Source organism: Dermochelys coriacea, chromosome 10 (genome assembly GCF_009764565.3).
Source record: "Dermochelys coriacea isolate rDerCor1 chromosome 10, rDerCor1.pri.v4, whole genome shotgun sequence".
Lineage (NCBI taxonomy): Eukaryota > Metazoa > Chordata > Testudines > Dermochelyidae > Dermochelys > Dermochelys coriacea.
In genome coordinates, this window is record NC_050077.1 from 18313954 (window position 1) to 18338036 (window position 24083).

Genomic DNA, 24083 nt, shown 5'->3' on the forward strand with positions numbered 1-24083 from the left:
TATACCATGCAAGTAACTATTCCTTTAGCTTCAGCAATAATTTCCTTTGCAGAATAAGAGATGTTACTGTTTTCCAAAGTTAGGATCACCTAACAAAACATGCTTTTTTTTTTTTAAATAAATACCCCACATCCTTAACTAATCAATTAAAGGGTTATTCTGCTGATATACCTGATGGTCAGCACAAAATTGTGTACCCACGGAAGACATTACAGTAGAATCTGAGTTACGAACACCTTGGGAATGGAGGTTCGAAATGTTCGTAACTCCGAACAAAACATTATGGTGGTTCTTTTAAAAGTTTACAACTAAACATTGACTTAATACAGCTTTGAAACTTTACTATGCAAAAGAAAAATTCTGCTTTCCTTCTTTTTTATTTTTTTTAAAGTTGTTTACATTTAACACAATATTGTATTGTGTGTTTGGGGTGTTTTGGGTCTCTTCTGCTGCCTGATTGCATACTTCTGGTTCCAAATGAAGTGTCTGGGTTGACTGGGCAATTTGTAATTCTGGTGTTCGTAACTCTAAAGTTTTACTGTACTGGAGATAAGGCTCTCCATGTTTGTGATGCAACAGTATTAGTGAAAACTACGTTTAGTCTTAATCGCAGTATGTTAGTAATTTTTTCTAGCCTGTGCAGATAGGTATGAAACATAATCTGTAGCACAATATTACAAATCTATTTAAAATAATTCATAGCTGTGTATGATGTCCAGGGAAGATATTATAGTAGTCCACTATTGCTGCTAATGTTTTAATGTGAGTGTAAGAAGGGTCTAAATTGCAGTAGCAATTGTGACGGTTTTAAGTGTATATCCTTTAACTATTGCAGGTACTAGTTAAACAACTGGATAATATCCTGACAGCCATACATGATGTGCTTAATGAAAGGTAAGCTGCAATAAGCTAGAAAAACGAAGCAGTCCAAAAGTTTTAAAGGGAAACTGTCCACTTGAATGTTTTCAAATTGACTAATTTCTAAAATGTCTATTTCTTATAGAACACCTTTTCAAATATTGTGCCCGACTTAAATAAAAAATCCTTTTAAACATTTTTTAAGTGCTTTTCTGTTCCTGAGTTAACAGCAAAGGTGAAACTGACTGTTGAAAGTATGTAGTCAGTTTCACAAAGTAAACACAGTGCAAAAAGACATTTTTCTCCAACTGTCTATGAAGTATTACTTCATAGGCATGACAAGTTATATGAGTAAGGTGGGATTTTAAAAAATGCTTAAGGGATTGGGGTTCCAACTCTTAGGCATGTCAGAAAATCCCACCCACATTGCTGAAGTGCAAAAATGACACACACCTTATATATCTGAGGTGTTTACTTTTTTCAAATCTTGGATGCTACTTTTAACAATAATGTACAGAATTTTCATGTAGAAACGTGATTGTTATTTGCAAGGGGTTATGATATCCCTGTAACTGAAAGGTTGTATAACATCATTGACACTTGTTTGTTCTCAATTTGTATAATTAAAATGTAAGATTAGTATAAATGCTCTTAGTAGCCAGAGGTATTTTGACAAACTTTTATTTGGTGGTCATTGCAGCAGAAAGCCTTTCTTGGCTTCATCCAACATGATACACTGTATGTATTGCATTACAATCAACTTTCTACTCCTGTCAAGTTGCCAAGGATACTTTCACAAAGCTACTGGTCCTGTTTCATGATGTGTATTGAGCTGACCACTGTTTAGTAAAAGTCACTAATATCCCTGTTCAGATATTAAAATAATTCTTCAGTTGACATTTTTTGTTTCCAATTCACGAGATCTTTCATGAACAAATTCTACAAAATAAAAACAATTAACTTGAGTTTATTTTTCAAAAACTCCTTCATATTGTATCCATCTTAAATTTTGCATCTCTCCATAATAGTTTCCTACTCCTTTGTTTATATAGTAGCTTTTTCCAAAATTTCTGCGGACACCCAAATCCCCTCATGTCTCTGTCGCTATACATGAAAGGGGACATTAGATATGGTTACAAGGAAGTAAAATTTTACACAACACATAACTAACCTCTGGAACTAAATGCAACTAGAAATCATTGGGACTAAGAATTTAAGTAGGACTCAAAAGAGAATGATCCGTTTGTATGGGTAAATAAGAACATCCATAATTGCATTAGACTCGAAATACCTTTTAGAAGGGATGGGGGGGGGGTGTTTGTGTGTATGTGTATATGTATGTGTATATATATATTGTGTGTGTATGGGCATAAGCAAACCCACTAAGTGACGAGGGTTAGAAGGAAGCTTCTTTTGTGAGAAGGTTATTCCGTCATTGTCTGCTATGGGGTTTTTTGCACCCTTCTCTGAAATATCTAGTGCAACTGCTAAACAGGATACTGATCACAGACTGCTGATTTGATCTGGTATTATACGTAATTCCTAGGTTCCTAAATAATGAAAATAATTCAGACCTTAAGCATTGGCATTTTTTAACTTAACCTGAAAGTTCAATTTCACTACAGGAGCTTCTGAATCTGTCAGTTTTATTTTGCTGTTTCTCTGCTGGCTGAATTAAATAGTTGGACTCTTCAAGTTTTTAAATTTTATACCTAGAATACTGGAACTTTATTATAATGTAAAGGAAGTAAGTTATCCTCGGGGGGTTGGGAGCGAGAGAACCCAAGATTTACTCATTTGAATATCTAATTATAGGAACGTACAGATTACAGAAATTTTGTGCCAAATGCAACCTTGGTACCTATGTGCTATAACTTAAATTAAAATAAAATTAATATTAAATGTTACACACAAAAAATAAATTAGTATTTTTGTAAGCCTCCCCCAGTGGCCAATAGACAAACTTCATATAAGCGAAGAAACACAATCCAACTAAAAGCTAAATGAAAACTGTTTTACATGGTTTCTAGAAAGTGGCCAGACATAAGTTTTCATGTAGTGTGAGAGGGAGTGAGTTCCAGAGGATCTCCCATTAGGAGTGCATTGCCATAGGCCACAATGAGGTCATTTTGTAGGGTTGCCAGAAGAACACCTGAGTAGATAGAATCTGTTGCAAGTGGAGCATGGGAGAGAGGCGATGTCTGGGATAGCCAGGCCCTGAACTTTCTCTGCTATGTATTCTTGTATCTAAAGTCAGCTGTCTGTTTACTCGAGAGATTTATTCATCAGATGGCAGGTCTAAAATAGTTTTGCCAATCAAACTGTTGTATTTCCATATTTATATAGACTTGTTTAATGGAAATCCATTTCATATTATTCGTTTTTACATAACTGATCTAAATGGCTGGTGCAGCTATTTAGTGAAAGGAATACAATAGCTTCACATATACATGCCTTTTTGCATTAGAAATGATTGCTTGTGCAAACTTTTTTACTGAATATGTTCATGATTTTTTCTGTTCTTGTACTTGTTCACTGTGTAAAAAGGTCTAGCTGCTTTTACCCTCTGAAAGTTTAAATTATTTTTTTTGTATAAATACAGTAGCAAATTGCTTCAAGAACTGAGACAAGAGGGAGCTTGCTGTCTTGGCCTTCTTTGTGCTTCTTTGAGCTACGAGGCTGAGAAGATCTTTAAATGGATTTTTAGCAAATTTAGCTCATCCACTAAAGATGAAGTTAAACTTCTTTACTTGCGTGCAACCTATAAAGCACTAGAGACTGTGGGAGAAAAGAAAGCCTTTTCATCTGTAATGCAGGTAAGAATAAAAGTTAAAATTGGGGCATTATTGCTTTTCCGGTATTTTATTGATGCACAGCTTGAATCAAATCATTGCTTTTACTAAAATGAACACATGAACAGTAAACAGTCATGGTGTTAGAATAATAGAGATACATAACCCTGTGGAAAAACGCATTTTACATTTGGAATAAAAAAGTTTAATATTTTATGAGATTTAAGTTTATTTTTCCTTTTAAAAATGTGATTTGAATTTGATGTCTGGATTATAGTTTGAAAAATCTTTATATAGTAAGGATGTGTTAAATGTTCTTCTTTATTCTGTTCTTGGTTAATATCTAGTCTGCAAGTATTTTAGAACTAAAACTACTATTTTATCTCACTTCTTGTGACCTTGCTGCCTGCTCTTGGTGGTTATAGCAATTTTTCCACCTTTTTACTTGATTAAACTGGAAGACTTGGCAGCAAAACTTGCCAGACCCTCCCTCCCCTTGAAAAATTATTTTCAGTCACAGGGACATCTGAAATATCACCTGTCCAGTATGAGGGCTGTGAAATATTTAAAATAAGCCTGGTGGCTGGAAGGTCCACCAGAGCACTAGCTTGTTTGCCTTGTATTTTAATTTGTACCTTTTTACTCTTCATCCTGTTTTGTTCTTGTGAGTATTCATGATTTCATCAGTTCCCTGGGTGGTTTTTGCTAGGGAGACCTGCCTACGCTTAAAAGGGTTTTCCAGTATAGATATACTGGTAGAGTTATGTTGGAAAACTGCCCTAGATGGAGATGTTCTTTTGCTAGTATAGCTTAAACCAATTCCTAAAATGGAGTAAGGCTTGATCTGTATTTAAAAGTTTTTTGCTGGCATAATTGACTGACATAGTTATGCTGGCAAAAGCCCTAGTATAGATAGCCATTCTGGCCAACCTCTAGTGTAGACAGAAATTATATTAGTAAAAGAGTTTTATTGCCAATATAGCTTACGCCAGTTCCCAATAAACTTTACTGGCAAAATGACTCTTGCCAGTATAGCTGTGTCTACACTAGGTTGTTTTTTTCTCCTCCTATCCTTGACCTACAGCTGTGCTGGCAAAAGCCATAGTATAGAAGCAGGTACAGTGACAGAAAAGTCATCTTGCCAGTATAGCTTATTTTGTGCAGGGAACCGATAAGAGTTGTATTGGCAGTAAAACTCTTTTGCCAGTATAAGTTGCATTTATATTAGAAAAGTATGCTAGAATAGTTTGTGGTATAACTATACTGGCAAACCTTTTGTACTGTAGACCAGGCCTAAGGACTCTTACCAGTTTAACTGCATCTATACTAGGGCTTTAGCTGGCATAGCTTTGTCAGTCAAGGTTGGAGAAAAATCACACACCTTACCGATATAGCTATGCTGACAAAAGTTTAAGTGTAGACCAGGCCCACACCTGTAGCATAGTTGCTACGCTTGTTTTGAAATGCTAAACTTTTTTTTCACGGTCACTTATGAGGATTCCTTCAGTGGAAGAAGTCTGTAAGGAAAAAATGCTAATTATGGTCAAGGAGCTCATTTTATTTAGTGGTAGCTTCAGTTAGCCTGTGGCCTGAGGTACCTTACATTTTTTCCATCTCTCAAATGTTTTATTATGGCGTGGCTATAGCTCCACCCTCCCCTTCTCCAGACAGTCGCTGCAAGCTAAAACATTTGTGATTTAGCCTGGGGATCAGCCTACAGTAAACCCCTAATGTTTGGGTAAAAAGTATTCAAACTGTCTTTTAAAAGGTGTTAATTGTCAGTCAGTTAAGTCAAGATAAACTCTAGAGAATCAAGGCATGAGTTTATGCTTTACCTTTAGGTTGTGTCTACAATCTGGAGACTTGATCTGCACTTAAAAATTAGGTTGACGTAGCTATGCCATTCAAGGCTGTGAACAATTTCGTCTCCTGAGCACTGTAATTAGGTTGACCCAACCCTGGCGTAGATGTGGCTAGGTCGATGGAATAGTTCTTCCATCAACCTAGGTACCACTAAGCTGCTGTGTTATTGTAGTTTGTGTAGTGTAGACATACCGTTAATTTGGGTGGTAGTGTTCCTACATTGATGGAAAAAAACCTTCTGTTGACATGTCTGTGCTCCAGGGTTACGCTGGCATAGCCACGCTGACATTGGAAGGGGTTTTTCCATCTGTGTAGGAACACTACCTCCACAAATGAAATTAGCTACATTGACGGAAGCATTCTTCCGTCAACATAGTTGCATCTACACGGGGAGGGGCGGGGAAGGTCAGCATAGCTGTGTGATCAGGGTATGTTTTTTCACACCACTGATAGTGTAGCTATGTAGACGTAACTTGTAAGTGTGTAGGCCAGTCCTTAGGAAAGACCAGGTTCTCCCTAGGCTAAAGCATGAATGCTTGTAGCCTGGATCAAAGTGAAGAGTGACCACACAGTCTTTATGAATGTTAAATATCTCCTAACTGGATGTAAAAAGTCTAGTGAAGACAAGCTCTTTGTGAACCTCAGGTATTTGGAATACCCATCCACACGTTCAGCCCATGCAAGTGTTAGAACAATTGTTAGGGGTACCTTCAAGTCTTTTGTAGTTCGTTGGAAACCCTAACACCATGCAAGCCCTCTCCCAGGTAGCTTATTAGTCTCTGTAATTCCTAGTAAGCTTAAATAAGTTTGTCATTGTTAACCTATCACTCCCCCCCCTTCACACCTTGGCATTTCCATGTTTCATAGGAAGACAGAAATATATACTATACATCAAAATACTATGCAAATACCTGTTGCTTGAATCTTAATGAGCAGCCATCTGTTTTGTAGCAGATCTTTCTTATACTAGTCAAGATTACAATTGATTTAACAACATTCATGACTTTTTAATATTTTGAATAAGCTGAAATGACTAGTAACTTTTTTAATTTGTGACTCTTTTAAGCTTGTAATGACCAGCCTGCAGTCCATTCTAGAAAATGTGGATACACCAGAGTTACTGTGCAAATGTGTCAAGTGCATCCTTCTGGTGTCCCGATGTTACCCACATATTTTCAGCACCAATTTTAGGGTAAGCTTGTGCCTGAATTTCTTCTGCTCCCTCTTATTGTATAAAACATTGTCATAGCACATCACATAGGTGATTTACCTTTTTCATTGCTTTCAAGGACACAGTTGACATATTGGTTGGGTGGCATATAGATCACACTCAGAAACCTTCTCTGACACAGCAGGTGTCTGGTAAGTCTGGCCTACAAAATCGTTACATGTGATGACCTATTATTAGTGTTCTGCTCCACCTTGTGGAGGATGTGGATTTATTTCTAAGCGTTGCTCACTGCCACTGTGCGCACACTGCGGTGAAGGCAACCTGCCTGATCCCCAGACAGAGGATGCCTCTTGTCACTCAGTGGCACCCCTCCAGGTAAGTGGCATTCATTAATTATTAAAAGTCCAATGCAGTTCCTTCCACATGGGGTAAAGGAGTTTACATAAAAACAAAACAAAAAAAAAGGCTGGTTATATGGGAGACTTAGTATATTAATAGAACTCAGAACCAAAAAACCTATTGTCATACACCGTACATGTCTGTCAGTTAAAATTTAATTAAAGGACATTTTAGTCAGTCTACATTTAAACATCATTTGCTTTCTCTGTTAGAGAAAATGAAATTATTCTTATAGTTATCAACCCTTAAGCGAACTTCTGAAAACATAACCTCCTTCTTGTGCACCTTTTAAAAATAATGGGTTAGAAAAAGGAAGGATGGATTGGGATTCAGGAGATTGAAGTTAATTTTCTGGCTTTAACCACAGACTTCCTGTGATGACTTGGGGCATGTCACTTAATCTCTCTATGCCTCAGGTGCTCATCTGTAAAAGGGGACTAATGTTGCCTTTGTCTGTTTAAATTGTAGACTCTTTCTTACAATGTATTTATGAAGTGTCTAGCCCAGTATGACCCCAATTTCCTTGAGGCTCCTTGGGTCACTGTAATACAGATAATTATATATAAAAATATTTTGTTCTTAAAAAAAAAAAAGAGAATTTAAATGAGTAATCTTTTCCTTCCTTCAGTAATATGTATCTGAAATATTATACCTGTGTTCTACTTTGCTTGTAATGATCTGTTTCACTTGGTCTGACTTATACAGGATGGCTACAGAGCTTGGAGCCATTTTGGGTAGCTGATCTTGCTTTTTCCACCACGCTTTTGGTCAGTTTCTAGAGGATATGGAGGCATATGCTGAGGTAAGCAAAGTTTATTGTGAAGCAGCATTAAGAGGTCTAAAATAATTGATATATTATAGCCATAAAGGCCTGTTTGAAGAGCTCTGTGTAGCTTGAAAACTCTTCTCTTCCGACATAAGTTTATCCAATAAAAGGTATTACCTCGCCCACCTTGTGTGTCTGATCATATTACCTTATTTGTTTATAGAAGTTTATAGAAAGTATGTTGAAAGTAAGGTGTGGGGTTGATGGAATGGGACTCAAATGCTGCATATGCTTGTAGAAAATAAAATACAGGTGCTTGCATACTGATATGCTGCTTGGATGAAATTCTAGCCCCATTAAAGTCAGCCCCTCTTGTTTTTAGGAGATCTAATTTGAGGATGGAATAGGGAGAAACAATTATCTTTTGTAACAGATTAGTCAGTAGCTCTGGGATGTGTTTAAGACATGCATATTGAAACACCGGGGTGCAATACTGCATTTTCTTAGAGAGACAAGGTAGGTGAGGTAAGTCTCTTATTGAACCAGCCAGCTTCTGTTGGTGAGAGAGACAAAGCTTTCTTAGCATTTTCTGCTAGTGTTGTAATCTTGTCGTCATCATGATTTCCTGTTAAACAGATGAGATGACATTGAGATGTTCACAATAATTGAAAGGACAACATAAAAAACAGAAAGTTGCTTCTTAAATCTATTTAATATGGTACCTGGTTTTATTTGCTATAAAGTACAACAATAATGCATCTGTAATTTGTACACCAGTAATCTATCTTAAAATTTGTGGTGACTGTATACACAGAGCTAATGTAAATACAATTTCCAGACATTTTGTGTTGGCTTGGCTTTAATTAACAAGTATAATTACAGCTTGTTGAAGCTATAGTGTAAAGAAAAAACTCTGGGCTTCTTAGTGTTGTCATATTTATGTTTCAGAGTAGCAGCCGTGTTAGTCTGTTTCGCAAAAAGAAAAGGAGTACCGGTGGCACCTTAGAGACTAACAAATTTATTAGAGCATGAAGCTTTCGTGAGCTACATCCATCCGGATTTCATAATGCATCCGATGAAAGTGAGCTGTAGCTCACGAAAGCTTATGCTCTATAAATTTGTTAGTCTCTAAGGTGCCACCGGTACTCCTTTTCTTTTTGCATATTTATTGTGATACATTGGGATAAGTCTGACATTAAAACGGAATTTTATATATATTTGTCTATATTAGAACTACTTGTACTTACTACTTAATGACATAAATTTTCCTATCTAGGACCTCAGCCATGTGCCTCTGGAGAATCAGTGGATGAAGATATTCCTCCTCCTTCAGGTATCACTACCTAAATTAGCTGCACTTCTTCGGGTTTTCAGCACTGTGGTGAGGAGTATTGGGGAACGCTTCAGTCCCAATTAGAGGACAACCAATTACTGAAGCATATGTAACGGATTGTAAGATTTCAGAACATGTTTCATGCTATTTATTAGAAATTTTGCTGGTAAATTTATTGTAAATAATAATGAAACCCAACAGCCATATTTTTGCAAAATTTGGCAGAGTACAAAAGTACTCATGGTCAACTTTATTTAAGGACGAGATTTGTTTGACAGCTAATAGAATCTGGTTTAATATTTAGTAGTGACTGTGACAGAGACCGGTGATAGCCATAGGTACCAGAAACCGCAATGTATTTGATGTAAGTATTTTTCCAAAGGTTTTTCAGTCTGACCTGGCTATAGACCTTTATTATGATCTGTTCAAATTATCATGGTGCAAATTATCATGATTCTTTAAAAACAAACAAAAAAAACTGGAGTGTAATTATAACCATCTAAAGGTTTGTACTTTATCCCTTTCTAATCTTCATCTAGTTGAAATCTGATATATAAGAAGTTTTTCATTTTAGAGTATCTTTTGGAATAGATAGTATTGCACAGTATGACAAGGTGACTTTTGTTCGTATGTTTGTAATACAAAAATAATTAATGGGTTACAATCACAGTTAAAGCAACAAGGATCCAATTTAATCCAAACAAGGACACTCAGGAATAAGGTCCTGATCCTGCAGTTGAATCTGAGTGGGTGGACCTATGCCTGTACAGAATCACATTGATATGCCTGCAAGGAGTCCCAAATTTAAGGGTCCACCTGCACAGATTTTATTATTGGGATCTAAGGTTGTCTTTGAGTGACATGTGCATAGGCACTGAAATATGAGACCCTTGTGGGACAAGTTAAGAAAAGAAGACCAGTTCTTTTCTCACTGAAGACAATAGAAGTTTTAACGTTGACTTCAGTTCAAGGTGGATAGGACCCAAAATAATTACTTTAACTCTGTGTTTCTGTGCTTCTTTTAGTTCATTGTCTTTAAAATTATTCTAAATTTCGGGTTGTTGCATTTTTTATTTAATGAAATATAAATGTACATTAAGCATTTTAATATTTATTTTGACAAAGAACTTGCTCCAGTGCGAGTAGTGTTGGACACTGAGATTATTAACAGGAGTGTCATATGTAACATGGAAGGCAATTATTTCACTCTACTCTGTACTGGTGAAGCCTCAGATGGAGTACTGTGTCCAGTTTTGGACATCACACTTTTCAGAAAAATGTGGACAAATTAGAGAGAGTCTGGAGGAGAGCAACAAACATAAGAGGTTTAGAAAAATGAGGAAAGGTTAAAAAGCCTGGACATGTTTAGTCTATAGGAGAGAAGCCCTGAGGAGGGACACAAGTCTTCAAATATGTAAAAGGTTGTTACAAGCAGTGTGGTGTTCAGTTGTTTCCTGTCCATCGAGGGTAGGACAAGAAGTAATCAGCTTAGTTTTCAGCACAAGAGATTTAGGTTAGATATTAAGAAAAACTTTCTAACTCTAAAGATAGTTAAGCACTGAAACAGGTTACCTAAGGAGGTTGTGGAATCCCCATTCTTGGTGGTTTTTAAAAAACAGATTAGACAGACATCTGGCAGGGATGTTCTAGATGTACTTAATCTTTCCTCATTATGGGGGGATGGGAGGATTAGATGACCTCTTGAGGTCCCTTCTAGCCCTGCATTTCTGGTTCTGTGTAGTTTCAAATGGATAGTGTTTTTTCCCCTATGCTTAAACCATCCAGTACTAGTTAAACTGACTTGAATTCACTTTCCCTCTTTTCCAGGTTCTGTACAGAGTAATGAGATGTGTGACTACAGCAAACCAAGTGTTCTTCTCTGAGGCTGTACTGACCGCTGCCAATGAGTGTGTTGGGGTTTTACTTGGTAGTCTGGACCCCAGTATGACTATACACTGTGACATGGTCATCACATATGGCTTAGATCAACTGGAGAATTGCCAGACTTGTGGTACCGATTATATCATCTCGGTCTTGAATTTATTGACACTGGTACATACAAATTCTCATTTTTGTGGGGCTTTTTAATTAGAAAAAAATATTTAACATATCTCATTCTGGCACCTGAATTACAAACTGATTTAACAGTAAATCGTGATCTTTTTTCCTTTTTTTCTATTTTAATGTCTTGTATTCCCCCTCAAAAAAAACAACAAAAAACCAAAACAAACAAACAACCTATCAAATGTTTGTAATCATTTTGGAAAAACTGGTAGCGCTTGTGCTGATAGCCTTCCTACTTAGTCCTATTACTGAATAGTTTCCAGTTTATCGAAAATAATTTTCCTTTGACCTTTGGATAGTGCCTATTCTTTAACCAATGGGTTAACTTTCCTCTGCAACTGGTAGCAGTATTTTTGATGAAATACCAGAGAGACCAGGATTTAGTATGTTTATGCAGTCACTCTGCCATGGCTAAACACTTTGGATAGTGGATGACTTCAGAATATTGATCTCAACAACCTGTGGGTTGGCTAAATAACTATTTTAACCTTCTATTGGCTAAACAACCATATTAGCACATTGCTGGACGTAAATTCTATGGTAATCTATATTGGTCATGTGCTTGAGTTCCGCTTGAGGTTGACAAGATAGCATAAAATAGCCTGTCCTCTGAATATTGAATTTTGGCAGAGCAATTATGTTTTTTCATTAGCTTACAAAAATAACTAATCGGTATCTATGTAACTGATTTCTTAACTCTAATGTTGTCAAATATCTATAAATCTTTAAGGGGTTCTGATTTATTAAGTTCTATAAATTAGTGCCATAAATGTGTCTGAATAAAGAATTCAGGCAACTGAAGATGTACATTATCAGTGCTTATGTTTTGTCTCTAGATTGTTGAACAAATAAATACAAAATTGCCATCGACATTTGTAGAGAAATTGTTTGTACCAGAATCTAAACTACTTGTACTCCGTTACCATAAGGAGAAAGAGGTAAGAAGTGGATGGTTGCTACTAATATGCTATAGCAATTCTAATACTGTTTTAGAGTAGTAGAATATTATCTTATGGAATTTTGCCCCATAAGAACAGTTAGTTGCGTAGAACTATTAGAAAAACAGAAGCCCAACTTCAGGTTTGGTTATTGTTCATTCGGTTTTGGCATGTGGGGAAACATACTTTGTCATATACCAGACAGAAGAGAATTATTTTTTTAAAATTTTTTTCATAATTTGCATAACATCATTTATTACAAATATAAATTGGAAGGTGGAAAAGAAAAGGATTACAATCTAGTGTTTACTTGGGGTTTTTTGTGTGTGCGCTAAATATATCTTAACTCAAAGTTTATTCAGTAGGGCTTTTAGCATATATTTTAAGATTAACTCAATTTTAATTTTAGTTTTACAGTTGATTCTTAATGGAAGTTCACCTACTTGTGGCAAATAGTCCAATTTGTTTTACTATTGGCTGGTGTAGTTTTGGTACCCTGAAATAATGATCAGCTTAATTTGCCTAGAAGAATTAAAGAAACTGTTAATTATAATAAACTGAAGAGCGAGACACTGTCAGACCATACATGTTCATAAGTCTTTCTTTCATCTAACAAGAAAGCTTCACTTCAGAAATATCTCATTGTTAAATAACATTTTGAATCTTTTCATTTTCAAGGTTGTTGCAGCAGCCCATGCTGTCTATCAAGCAGTATTGAGCCTGAAGAACATTCCTGTTTTGGAGACTGCTTACAGGTTAATTCTGGGAGAAATGACCTGTGCTCTAAATAGTCTCCTTTGTAGCCTACAACTTCCTGAGGCATGTTCTGAAATCCAGCATGATGCTTTTAAGAACCATGTATTCAATGTGGCTAATGCAAAGTTTGTAGTTATATTTGATCTCAGTGCCTTAACTACTATTGGAAATGCTAAAAACTCATTGATTGGGGTAAGTATTTAACTGCAGTAAAAATAAATACTTTTTTAATTTTTGCTCAATAAATCATATAATGTTTGGCTTTTATTGATACAAGTCTCTGTGGATTCATGTAATGCATTTAATCTTCATTGCATGCGTGCATATATGTACTTAAGGTGTCTTTTTCTTGATACTTCATTACTTTTGAGGGAGGAATTTTAATACTAACTTCTATGGTGCAAAATTGTTTGAGATAATTATTTCTAATCTTAAAGGTGTGATGAAATGTAATGTCTACCTTACAGTACTTTACTGGGGTGATGGTAATTACTTCTGATACCGTCAGGACATTCTACTAACTTGATGAGAAAAGAAAGAAACTAAAGTAGTTTCGACATATCTTGCAGTGATCTTCACTGACAATAAAACGCTACCTTGCATTTGATGTCATGTGTTTTCTGTCTTTTCAAGGTACAATATAAACCTTTTGGGGCAGTGTATGTTTAGGGTGCTTTAAAAAAAAATGGGAACAGCAAAGTAGAAGATTAGCAAACATGGTCAGAAATATGAAGGATATATTTTCATTTAAAAAAAAAACCCGAATCTGCCAATGTATTTGAATACAGTATATAGAAATTACCGAGTAGGAAAGAAAAATGTAGAAAACTGCACTGTCTCCAACTTCCATATTGTGCCACTTTGATTCAAAGTACCCTTGCATCACCATTTAAAGAAAACTTCTACATCAGAAAGACTAATGTGTATTTCTTCAATTATGGGCAAGACAGCATTCACATTTGAGAAATTTTAGATAGACAAAACCAGTAAAGATTACTAGTAAAAATGTCCTAATTTCAGCAGGTTTTTTGTGATTTCAGCATTACATTTTTTTGTTTAAAGCAAATTTGACCGTTTATTTCTTTATAAACCACATACATGTAAATATGACTAGTAGCAATATCCTTTACATACATATTTTTGTGCTTTTATTACAATTGTTTTATAGATGTGGGCCCTTTCTCCAACTGTGTTTGCACTGTTGAGTAAGAATTTGATGATCGTTCACAGTGACATAGCCATTCACTTTCCTGCTGTCCAGTATGCAGTTCTCTACACTTTATATTCACATTGTACCAGGTAGGAAGATCTAAGGCATTAATATTTAAGAGCATAAATAGATAGATGTAAACTGTATTTGAATTTAGGGGAGAATTTTACTATAGCAGCACAGATGGTCGTGTAATCAAGTGTTGCCACCATTTCTCTTATAAATCCTTATTTCATCGGTACTAGAGATCACCCATGAAAAACGGTTCTTGGTTGAAATTGGCCATGCATATTCTCAGTTTCCTAAAAATCTTGTGCAAAACAGTTTTAGGTATTTTTAAGATTGAGAATTAAGGTTTATTTTATAATTTCTAATTTAAGTGTGTCTAAAATAATATTGCAAGCAGTTTATGATGTGAACTAATGGGTTTTCCTTTTTTGAAAAAAATTAACCTCTGGAATGTTACGTGGTTCCTCTGATACTTAGCGTATTCTTTTCAGTACACATTAAACAATGCTTCATTTTGTATGGCATCTTGCATGCAAACATTAACCGAAACATTGTACATTGCAACTACAAAAAAATTAAAGTAGATTTTAATTGTTGTATTAGGGATAAAATACCTATGAGTAAAAAACTTCTAGATTTCAGATCAACAAGTAGCCATAACATGGGTGACTACAAGGGTGAAGTAAAAAATCCAGCTTGAAATAGAAGAAATCCGGGGGGAAACAGATTGCTGAAACACAAGTTGCTCCTGTGTCACCTTGGAATTAATAGTACATGATTGGTCACTCGTTATCTAATGCTTGAAGTGATGTTGTGGCCGTGTTGGTGCCAGGATATTAGAGACACAAGGTGGGTGAGGTAATATCCTTAATTGGATCAACTTTTGTTAGTGAAAGAGACAAGTTGAAGAAAAGCTCTTTGTAGCATGAAGAGCTCTTTCACTAACAGAAGTTTCAAATAAAAGATATTACCTCACCATTCTTGTTGCTCATTACTTAAGGTATTTTGCAAGGTATGTCTTGTGGTTGAATCCATCGTCGGTGATGAGGGATAGGAGCACTGACATAAACTAGAACCATGGTGCACACAAGCATGGTGGCAGCATCTACATACAGTTTTGCAGGTCAGGACTGAATAACATAGGCAGTACTCTCATTATTCTAGACTTGGGACACTTTTGAGCAAATGCTAATAGATGTGACAAACTGGTGATTTTGTAGTGGAACACATCTAGATCCAACCCTTTCAACTTATCTAGCTTTAGCTTCCTTTCTTGCTTATACCTTATATTTTTTCTGTCGCTGTTTAATGTTGAAATTACATTTATTTCAATACTTCAAAGGATTTGAGGCTGTAGTTAGCATAGAACTATTTAAAAATAATTAATTTAACCCATTCTTATTTAGCTAGGCATTCATAGTGTATTGGAGCTTTTAAATTTTAGATATCATGTGATTATAACATTGAAACTAGTTTCTGGGCAACACATCTGAGTATAACACTTTTTTTTTTCTGATTTAGTTGTATGTTTAAAGAAATAAAATACTTTTTTTCTAATTTTCCTTCAGGCATGACCACTTCATATCCAGTAGCCTCAGCTCCTCCTCTCCTTCTTTGTTTGATGGAGCAGTGATTAGTACTGTAACCACAGCTACAAAGAAACATTTCTCTATCATACTAAATCTTTTGGGGTTATTACTTAAGAAGGATAACCTTATTCAGGATACCAGGTAAATAGTATTGTCTTCATATCAGAGATTGAGATTATTTTTAAAGAGAATTATTAGTTCTGATTTAGAACCAAGAAAATGTTTGCATTATTTTTCTTTGAAATGTTTAGTCCTCCCCACTCCTTTTTTTATTTTAAAGTGGAGGATTTTGGTTTCATACAAAACATAAGAACTAAAATAATCATTCATGCTCAACATAATTGGTTCATAAGATTCAGGCTAAAACAGCTGAAAAAAAACGTTTTCATATTCATGAAAACACCAAAGGTGAAACTTTTCTAGGCCAAACATTGAATATAGAGCTTCCAAAACTCAATTGTTAGGTAATTTTCACTTATTTGATGGTTTTCTTTCACAAATATTTGCAAGTTTGCATTACCACATTGATGTGAAAACTCAGAATATTTAATGTTTTATGAGTAACTTTGTCCCGGAATCTAGTTTTATAGAATGACTAGTCTGTAATGCATTTTTAGGAAACTACTGATGACCTGGGCTTTGGAAGTGGCTGTTCTAATGAAAAAATCAGAAACATATGCGCCATTATTCTCTCTTCCATCTTTCCACAAGTTTTGTAAAGGACTTCTAGGAAACAGTAAGATCACACAAAATTGTTTTTTCTTATTGGTTACCCTTTAAGATGCCATTAACTGTATTGATATGTCCTTGGTTGAAGACAGCTGATTGATAGATACAACTGTGGTCATCTTCTGATTTGCAGTTTTTTGTTGAGCTCTGGTTGCATAACTACTCCCTTGCCTTTTCCTCTTGTTCCTCAAACTGTCAGTTATTTGGAGAAGAGAATGTCCTTGCATGAAGGGACTACAATCATGAGGTTGATTAAGCTTCTCAGTGGAATAATAGATATTTGGAAGTCAGATTGCATATGTTTGACAAAAGAAAAGCAATCCTACCATAATTTGAAGTATTGTACTAGATAGAGATTGGAAAACTAAATGGTGACAGAGTTATGGAAACAAGTATTCTAGCCCTGCTTTATATCCTTCTGGCCTTGGACAATTAATTTACTTTCCTTATCTCTGTTTCCCCTAACTGCAAAATAGGCAAATGTGTATTATCCCCATTGCGTAGGGCAATATAAGGATTAACCTGTCAACAATGTTTTAGGTCAGAAAGTGCTGCATACGTGCCAGGCATTATTCTTAATGATGAATATACATTTTTAAAATGACACAATCATGTTAAATACACATGGTAAGGATACAATTTCAGCTTTGATTTCCATGCGGCTTCTATTAGTATTAATAAAATCCATGCAGCTAAAATGGAACAAAACAAAAATGAAATGATTTTTTGAATACAGTAATGTCCTTAAACGTTCAGGATAGTTCTGTGTGGAGATGAATGAGTTTTTCCATCTTAACGAAAATGACATCCTTTATTTGTACCCTTAATGCAGCCCTTCTTGAAGATGTGAATATCTGTCTTCAAGCATGTAGTAGCCTCCATGCTCTGTCATCTTCCCTACCAGATGACCTTTTACAAAGGTACTTCCCCCAAATTCAATACATTTTCTTATATGTTACTAGATGCACATTTTATTATGACTCCGTTTATTTTATTTATTTATCCAGGTGTGTTGATGTGTGCCGAGTTCAGCTAATCCATAGTGGTGCTCGTGTAAGACAAGCTTTTGGGAAGCTGTTAAAGTCAATTCCTTTGGACGTGGTTCTGAGGTAAATAGTTTAAGTATTTGTGTATCTAGAAAGTGTTTTACTTCTTTGTTTCACAGTCTAACTTTATTTTAATTTTAAGAAAGTACGCTTTTGTAATGTATCCAAATAGCTTAGCTATACAGAGTTAATTTTTTTAAAAGCATATAAAACATGATGGTACCGTGAGACTGTTTTTTGTTTTTGTTTTTAATTGAGTGCTTAGTGTACTAAGATAAAATACATAAAATGATAATTATTGACTTGGAGTTCAATAAAATGTGAACTTTGTAAGATCAGTATCACCCGGTGTTTCAACTATAACATCTTCTTGGTCTCCAGGACACAGACTCCTGGCTTCCAAAAAGCATTTTTCATTCTCATAATCTGAGAACATACTTATTTACAGCAGTTATAACTTTTATTTTGACTGGGAAGAAGATTATTGCTTCTGTGCATATCTAGTAAATTCTGATTTTGATATATCAAATTGTATTCTTAATCTAGGAACATATGAATGTGTTTCCTTCATAACTCCTTCTTTTGGGCTGAAACAGCCACTATCTAGAGTCAAATATTGACAAACAATATATGGCAACTCTGTTATATCTATATATATATTATAGACCACCCTATAATTCAATAAGATGATTCAACTTGTATAGGCAGAGTACTTGAAATCCAGAAATGCTTCTAGTATCTGGTAAATTTATCAAAGTATCAAGTCCCTCAAACCTTACATAAATCTTTAGATTCTGCCTTAACATGTATTTGTGAGCTGTTTTCTTTTATCCTTGGATAATTAAATAATCTATATTTTTAGAAATTTCTTACTCTAATTTCTCCTGTTCTGCCAGAGATTGCCATCTTTCTTAAGGTGTTCTTCCGCCTCGGCAAAACAAGTGGCAATGTTATACAAAATTATTTTTAAAAAAATTTCCAAGTATTTTCCAAGTCTATATCTACCAAAGCGAGGAAAACCTGGCAAATTAAAAAGGTATAAGTGGCAGAGCACTGGCTATAGGTAGACTCTTACCCCTATTCTTCCCAGTCCAGCATTTATATATATGTTGAGGGGTTTTTGATGGTGGGACTTCTCTGGAAACTTTGTCTCTTTAGAAGCTTTTCAGAAACTCAGTTGTTTCCCTGAAGGAAATCCTGCCAATATAAAATTCCACACATGTATTAAAAAATTTAAAATATACTAGTCAGCCCCAAATCTCTTAATAATAACACACACAACAAAAAAGTCCTTGCTTTACTCCAAAGGGTGAGTAATGTACTATCAAAATTGTATCAAAACCAGTTATAATCCTTAACTTCAAAACTTTCACTGAGGAGTTTCTCAGCCATTTAGTATAGTAACTTCTCAAACAAACAGCCAAGTCTCAAAATCTTTATCGGGGACATAAAACAGGTACAAAAGCAGTTCAACAAATTGTACTCCAAAATAAAATATGTAGTTCTGCTTGGTTGAGGTCACTGAGTTGAAAAAAGGTAAAAAAGACAATTATAAATGTATAGGTAATTTGAGATAAAGTACATTACTTTTTTAGTTTTACTTATCCCTTCTTTCTAGGCCTATGTGGGATGAGATTGGCCCAATGAGCTCTAAGGATGTTTTGCTGTACATGCAAAAACTAGTTAAAACTGAAATAGTATTGCAGTTTCTTTCCTAAAGTTAGTAAATACAGGAATAATTTAAATTTGTTTTGTGAACTTCCTTCTATAGTATAGTTTGGTCTAAGGAGAATCGGACATATCTTATGTGTTTTTCTGTTTGTAGTAACAACAACCACACAGAAATACAAGAAATCTCTTTGGCTGTAAGAAATCACATGAGCAAAGCTCCAAGTAATACATTCCACCCACAGGACTTCTCTGATGTCATTAGTTTTATTTTGTATGGGAGCTGTAACAGAACAGGGTAAGAACTTTTTACCTTTTAAAATAAAAAATATCATGTAGAATCCACACTTGACTATTTACTAAATATATGCCTATTAATTGGACAAGTTTAATGTGTTTGGTTTGCATTGGTTACCTTAAATCCTGAAATATTAAATTAGCTCATCAACAGACCTAGTTCAAAAGTGGTAACTAATTTACAAATGGTTTTGCTTCATAATATAGATATTACCTGTGATGGAATTTGAGACTCTGCTTTTATTAAATATGTAGACCAAATAGCTTTGGTAGCTCTTTTCAGTGCCCCCTGGAAGAATTGGATTCATTTTAGAACTTGGGCCTTTTGCTCTTAAGAGTTATGGAAAGTCACTTTTGGTCGTAGAAGGCTGCTTCCACCTTTCAAAAACTCCTGTTCAGCTACTAAAAAAAATTGCTTTTTGTTCACCCTCTCTACCTTTCAGTTAATGAGAACTGTGTATAGGGTTGTGCTAGTGACAATGTAGTTGAACAAGCACTTTAATTACATGACTGTCTTTTTCAGATGTTTGTAAGTGTGTGCGTACTTTGTGCTCTAACTTCTCATTCTTTTTCTCATCCCAAAGTCTAAACTTATTTTGGAAAGTTTGGTAAAATTCCATTGAGCTGTTTGAATGATCAGGATGGGAAGTGCTTGTGGGAAGGTGTCTTCAGTCTTAGGCCCCAGTTCTATAAAGAACTCCATGTGAGCAGACACCCATTGTAGTTGGTGTTGCTCCATCCAAGCACATAGGTTTACACTTGGCTAACTTGGGGGATTTATTTTTAAAAATGAAACTTCTCATGCTTGAGCCTTTAGATATGTGTGAAGAAATGTAGTTTAGAAATTGTAAGTGTAATTGAAAGTGTAATTGAAATAGCCACCAAATTATAACAATTAAGCCTTGTGAGCTGCACGTAGTGTTCTTTCGGTTAAATGCAAATGCCAGTACATTTGTTGTGTGCAATCTCACAAATGTGATTATATTTACAGCATACACGATATGATTGTGTAGACATTGAAATGAATGTATGATCCTTTTGCACGTCACATCACACACAATAAAACCTACAATACTGTGTATAACCAAAGGCGATTAGTTACAGACTGAGATGTTACTGCAATACAAATAATAAATAGTAATTGCAGGAATGCAGTTGCTGTGGGAAAATTGCTTTATATAACCTGATGCTTTAAGATGTTATTAATCCTCAATCACTTTTCCATTGAATTAAAGAAAGTAAGATTCTTCTTTGAGGTAGATGTAGCCATGTAATTCATGTGGATGTGTGCACCCCACATACCGGTGAGCCAGAGAACTTTGCCTCGCAGTACCTGTAGGGGCAGCACTTACGCCCTGCAGCCATAGCTCTTACCCTGGCCACATAAGGGTGGTGCTGCCCTCACCACCTCAGTTCCTTTGCACTGCCCATGGATAGAGTTGGAGCTCTGTGTGGTATCTTCACCTCATAAGAACAGCCATACTGGGTCAGACCAACGGTCTATCTAGCCCAGTATCCTGTCTTCCAACAGTAGTCAATGCCAGATGCTTCAAAGGGAATGAACAGAACAGGGCAATTATTAAGTGATCTCAGTTATGGTTTTCACCTTCATGGCATCTTCGGGTAATGAATTCCACAAATTATGTGTTGTACGAAATATTTTCTTTGTTTTAAGTCTGCTGCCTATTAATTTCATTGGGTGACTCTGGTTCATGTATTATGTGAAGGGGTAAATAACACTTCCGTATTCACTTTCTTCACACCATTCATGATTTTATAGATCTCTGTCATATCCCCCCTTAGTCATCTCTTTGTCAAGATGAACAATCCCAGTCTTTTAATCTCTCCTCATAGGGAAGTTGTTCCATACCCTTAATTGCTTTTGTTGCCCTTCTCTATACCTTTTCCATTTCTAACATCTCTCTTTTGAGATGAGCAAATTGAACACAGTATTCAAGGTGGGAGAGCGGCGGTATATTTTCATATTATCTGTTCCTTTCCTAATGGTTCCTAACTTTGTTAGGTTTTTGACTGCCGCTGCACATTAAATGAATATTTTTAGAAAACTATCCACAATGACACCAAGATCTTTCTTGAGTGGTAATAGCTAATTTAGACCCCATCATTTTGTGTGTATAGTTGAGATTATTATTTTCAATATGCATTACTTTGCGTTTATCAACACTGAATTTCATCTGCCCTTTTGTTGCTCAGTTACCCAATTTTGTGATATCCCTTTGTAACTCTTTGCTGACTGCTTTGGAGTTAATTAGCTTGAGTAACTAATTAGCATCAGCAAACTTTGCCACTTCACTGATTACCCCTTTTTCTGGATCATTTATAAATATGTTGAACAGCACTGGTCACAGTATAGATTCTTAGGGAACTCTGCTATTTACCTCTGTCCATTCTGAAAACAAACCATTTATTCCATCCCTTTTAACCAGTTACTGATGCATGAAAAAAACTTCCTTCTTATCCCATCACTGCATAATTTGCTTAAGAGCATTTGGTGGTGGACCTTGTCAAAGTCCAAGTACATTGTATCCACTGGATCACCCTTGTCCACATGTTTTTTGATCCCCCTCAAAGAATTCTAATAGACTGGTGAGGCAAGATTTCCCTTTACAATAGCCAGTTGACTCTTCCCTCAACAAATAGTGTTCATCTGTGTCTGATAATTCTGTTTTTTACTATAGTTTCAACCAATTTGCCTGGTACTGAAGTTAGTCATATCAGTCTGTAATTGCCAGCATCACCTCTGGAGACTTTATTTAAAAATTAGTGTCACATTAGCTATACTCCAGTCATCTGGACAGAGCCTGATTTAAGTGATAGGTTACATACCACATTTAGTAATTCTGCAACTTCATATATGAGTTCCTTCAGAACTCTTGGGTGAATACCATTCGGACGTGGTAACTTATTACTGTTGAATTTATGAGTTTGTTCTGAAACATTCTCTACTGACACCACAGTCTGAGAGAGTTCCTCAGATTTGTTACCTAAAAAAATGACTTAGCTGTGGGAATCTCCATCACATCCTCTGCAGTAAAGACCAATGCAAAGAATTCATTTAGCTTCTCCTCAGCACACTTGTCTTCCTTGAGTACTCCTTTAGCATCTTGATTGTCCAGTGGCCCCACTGATTGTTTGGAAGGCTTCCTGCTTCTTTTGTACTTAAATTTTTTTTGCTGTTTGGTAGTTGCTCTTCAAATTCTTTTTTGACCTACCTAATTATTCTTTTACGTTTGACTTGCCAGAGTTTATGCTCCTTTCTATTTTCTTTAGTAGGATTTGGTTTCCAATTTTTAAAAGATGCCTTTTTGACTCTTTTTTTTACTCTATTGATGGCTTCTTTTTTTTTTTTTTGATCCTCTTACAGTTTTTTTTTTAAATTTGGGGTAAACATTTAATTTGAACCTCTCATGTTTTAAAAAAGATTCCATGCAGCATGTATCATTAAGCAGTCACACTTTCACTCCCAGTTTTCTGAGAACTTTTATGTAGTAATATTAGTACCTTCGGTTAAGTTTGTTAGTTTAGTGTTAGAGTAGTTAGCTGCCCTGTGTGATGCCCTCACCAGGGTTCAAGCAATGTCCATCATATAGGGGGGTTATCCCTAACAGCTTATTGTGCCTCAGCAAGGGTCAGAGCACCTCTCTTTAATCTATCTGCAAGTCATTCACCAAGAGGACTCAGGTGGCAAGAGACTTGCAGTTGAAGCAGAACCTTGTGGAGCAGGTCTTGAGGCCCTCATCTCCTCACAGTCGCCTTTGGATTCAGCAAGTGATGCTGCCCTGCTCCTGGGCTCTGGTGCTTCTCCCAAGAGAAAAGGGTTGTTCACCCTCTCTGGTGCAGTGAGAGAAAGGTCCTAAAAATATGAGTCAGGCCCATTCCAGGGCTCGGGGAGATGATGATGTCTTTTCTAGGAGGAGTGTTGACCAGCATTATATTTCCTTTGGCATGTGGAATGGAGCAAGTCTGTCCAACCGCTCCCTAATATTGGACCGAGAGCAGCGAGGGCCCTTACTGCCAACTTTGGTTCTGGCCATGGTGCACAGGTTGAGTCAGGTATTGACGACATTGGCACCAGCGCTAACTGTCTCCATTATGGCATACCACGCATCAGACCTGCTTTGCCTCTCAATTCCAGACTTTCTCTTGTTTCAGGAGTTCTCTAGTGTTATGGCTTCTACTGGCTCATCCTCCATTGTGCCTTTGGCATCTTCTGGCCATATCGCAGTCACCAGCTCTGTTGGCAATGCAACTTCTACCCGCATAGGCGAGACTCGGAGTCAAAGCTGTGCCCAGCACTGAAGGCTCCCACGATGCTGGTGCAGGCTTCAGCCCAATTATTGTCTTGGCGGCAGATCCCATCATTGAGTTTGGTACCAGCTTCGGTGCTGAAGCCTCTACTGGCAGTACTTGTGCCACTGATGTCGATTCCTCCCTCCTCTTCGGCACCTATGCTGCCTATTTATTGTGCTTCAGATGAGTCTGACTGGTTCTTTGCCCCATCAGGAACTGATTCCCCCATTGTTACCACAGAAACTCTGGTATTCCTCAAGATCCAGGTTGGGGTAATCCTCCTT

General features: G+C 36.1%; 1 protein-coding gene across 1 annotated transcript in view; it reads left to right on the forward strand.

Annotated features, from left to right (window-relative positions):
- Nucleotides 1-24083, forward strand: part of SMG1 (SMG1 nonsense mediated mRNA decay associated PI3K related kinase) — a 121864-nt gene that overhangs the window by 39724 nt on the left and 58057 nt on the right. The window contains 18 exon segments of the mRNA XM_038418662.2: nucleotides 836-894; nucleotides 3461-3674; nucleotides 6580-6705; nucleotides 6803-6875; nucleotides 7789-7845; nucleotides 7848-7894; nucleotides 9134-9181; nucleotides 9183-9257; nucleotides 9259-9318; nucleotides 11010-11234; nucleotides 12083-12184; nucleotides 12863-13132; nucleotides 14109-14239; nucleotides 15728-15889; nucleotides 16366-16484; nucleotides 17310-17397; nucleotides 17485-17586; nucleotides 19349-19489. Of these exon segments, the coding sequence (XP_038274590.1) occupies nucleotides 836-894; nucleotides 3461-3674; nucleotides 6580-6705; nucleotides 6803-6875; nucleotides 7789-7845; nucleotides 7848-7894; nucleotides 9134-9181; nucleotides 9183-9257; nucleotides 9259-9318; nucleotides 11010-11234; nucleotides 12083-12184; nucleotides 12863-13132; nucleotides 14109-14239; nucleotides 15728-15889; nucleotides 16366-16484; nucleotides 17310-17397; nucleotides 17485-17586; nucleotides 19349-19489 (2099 nt within the window).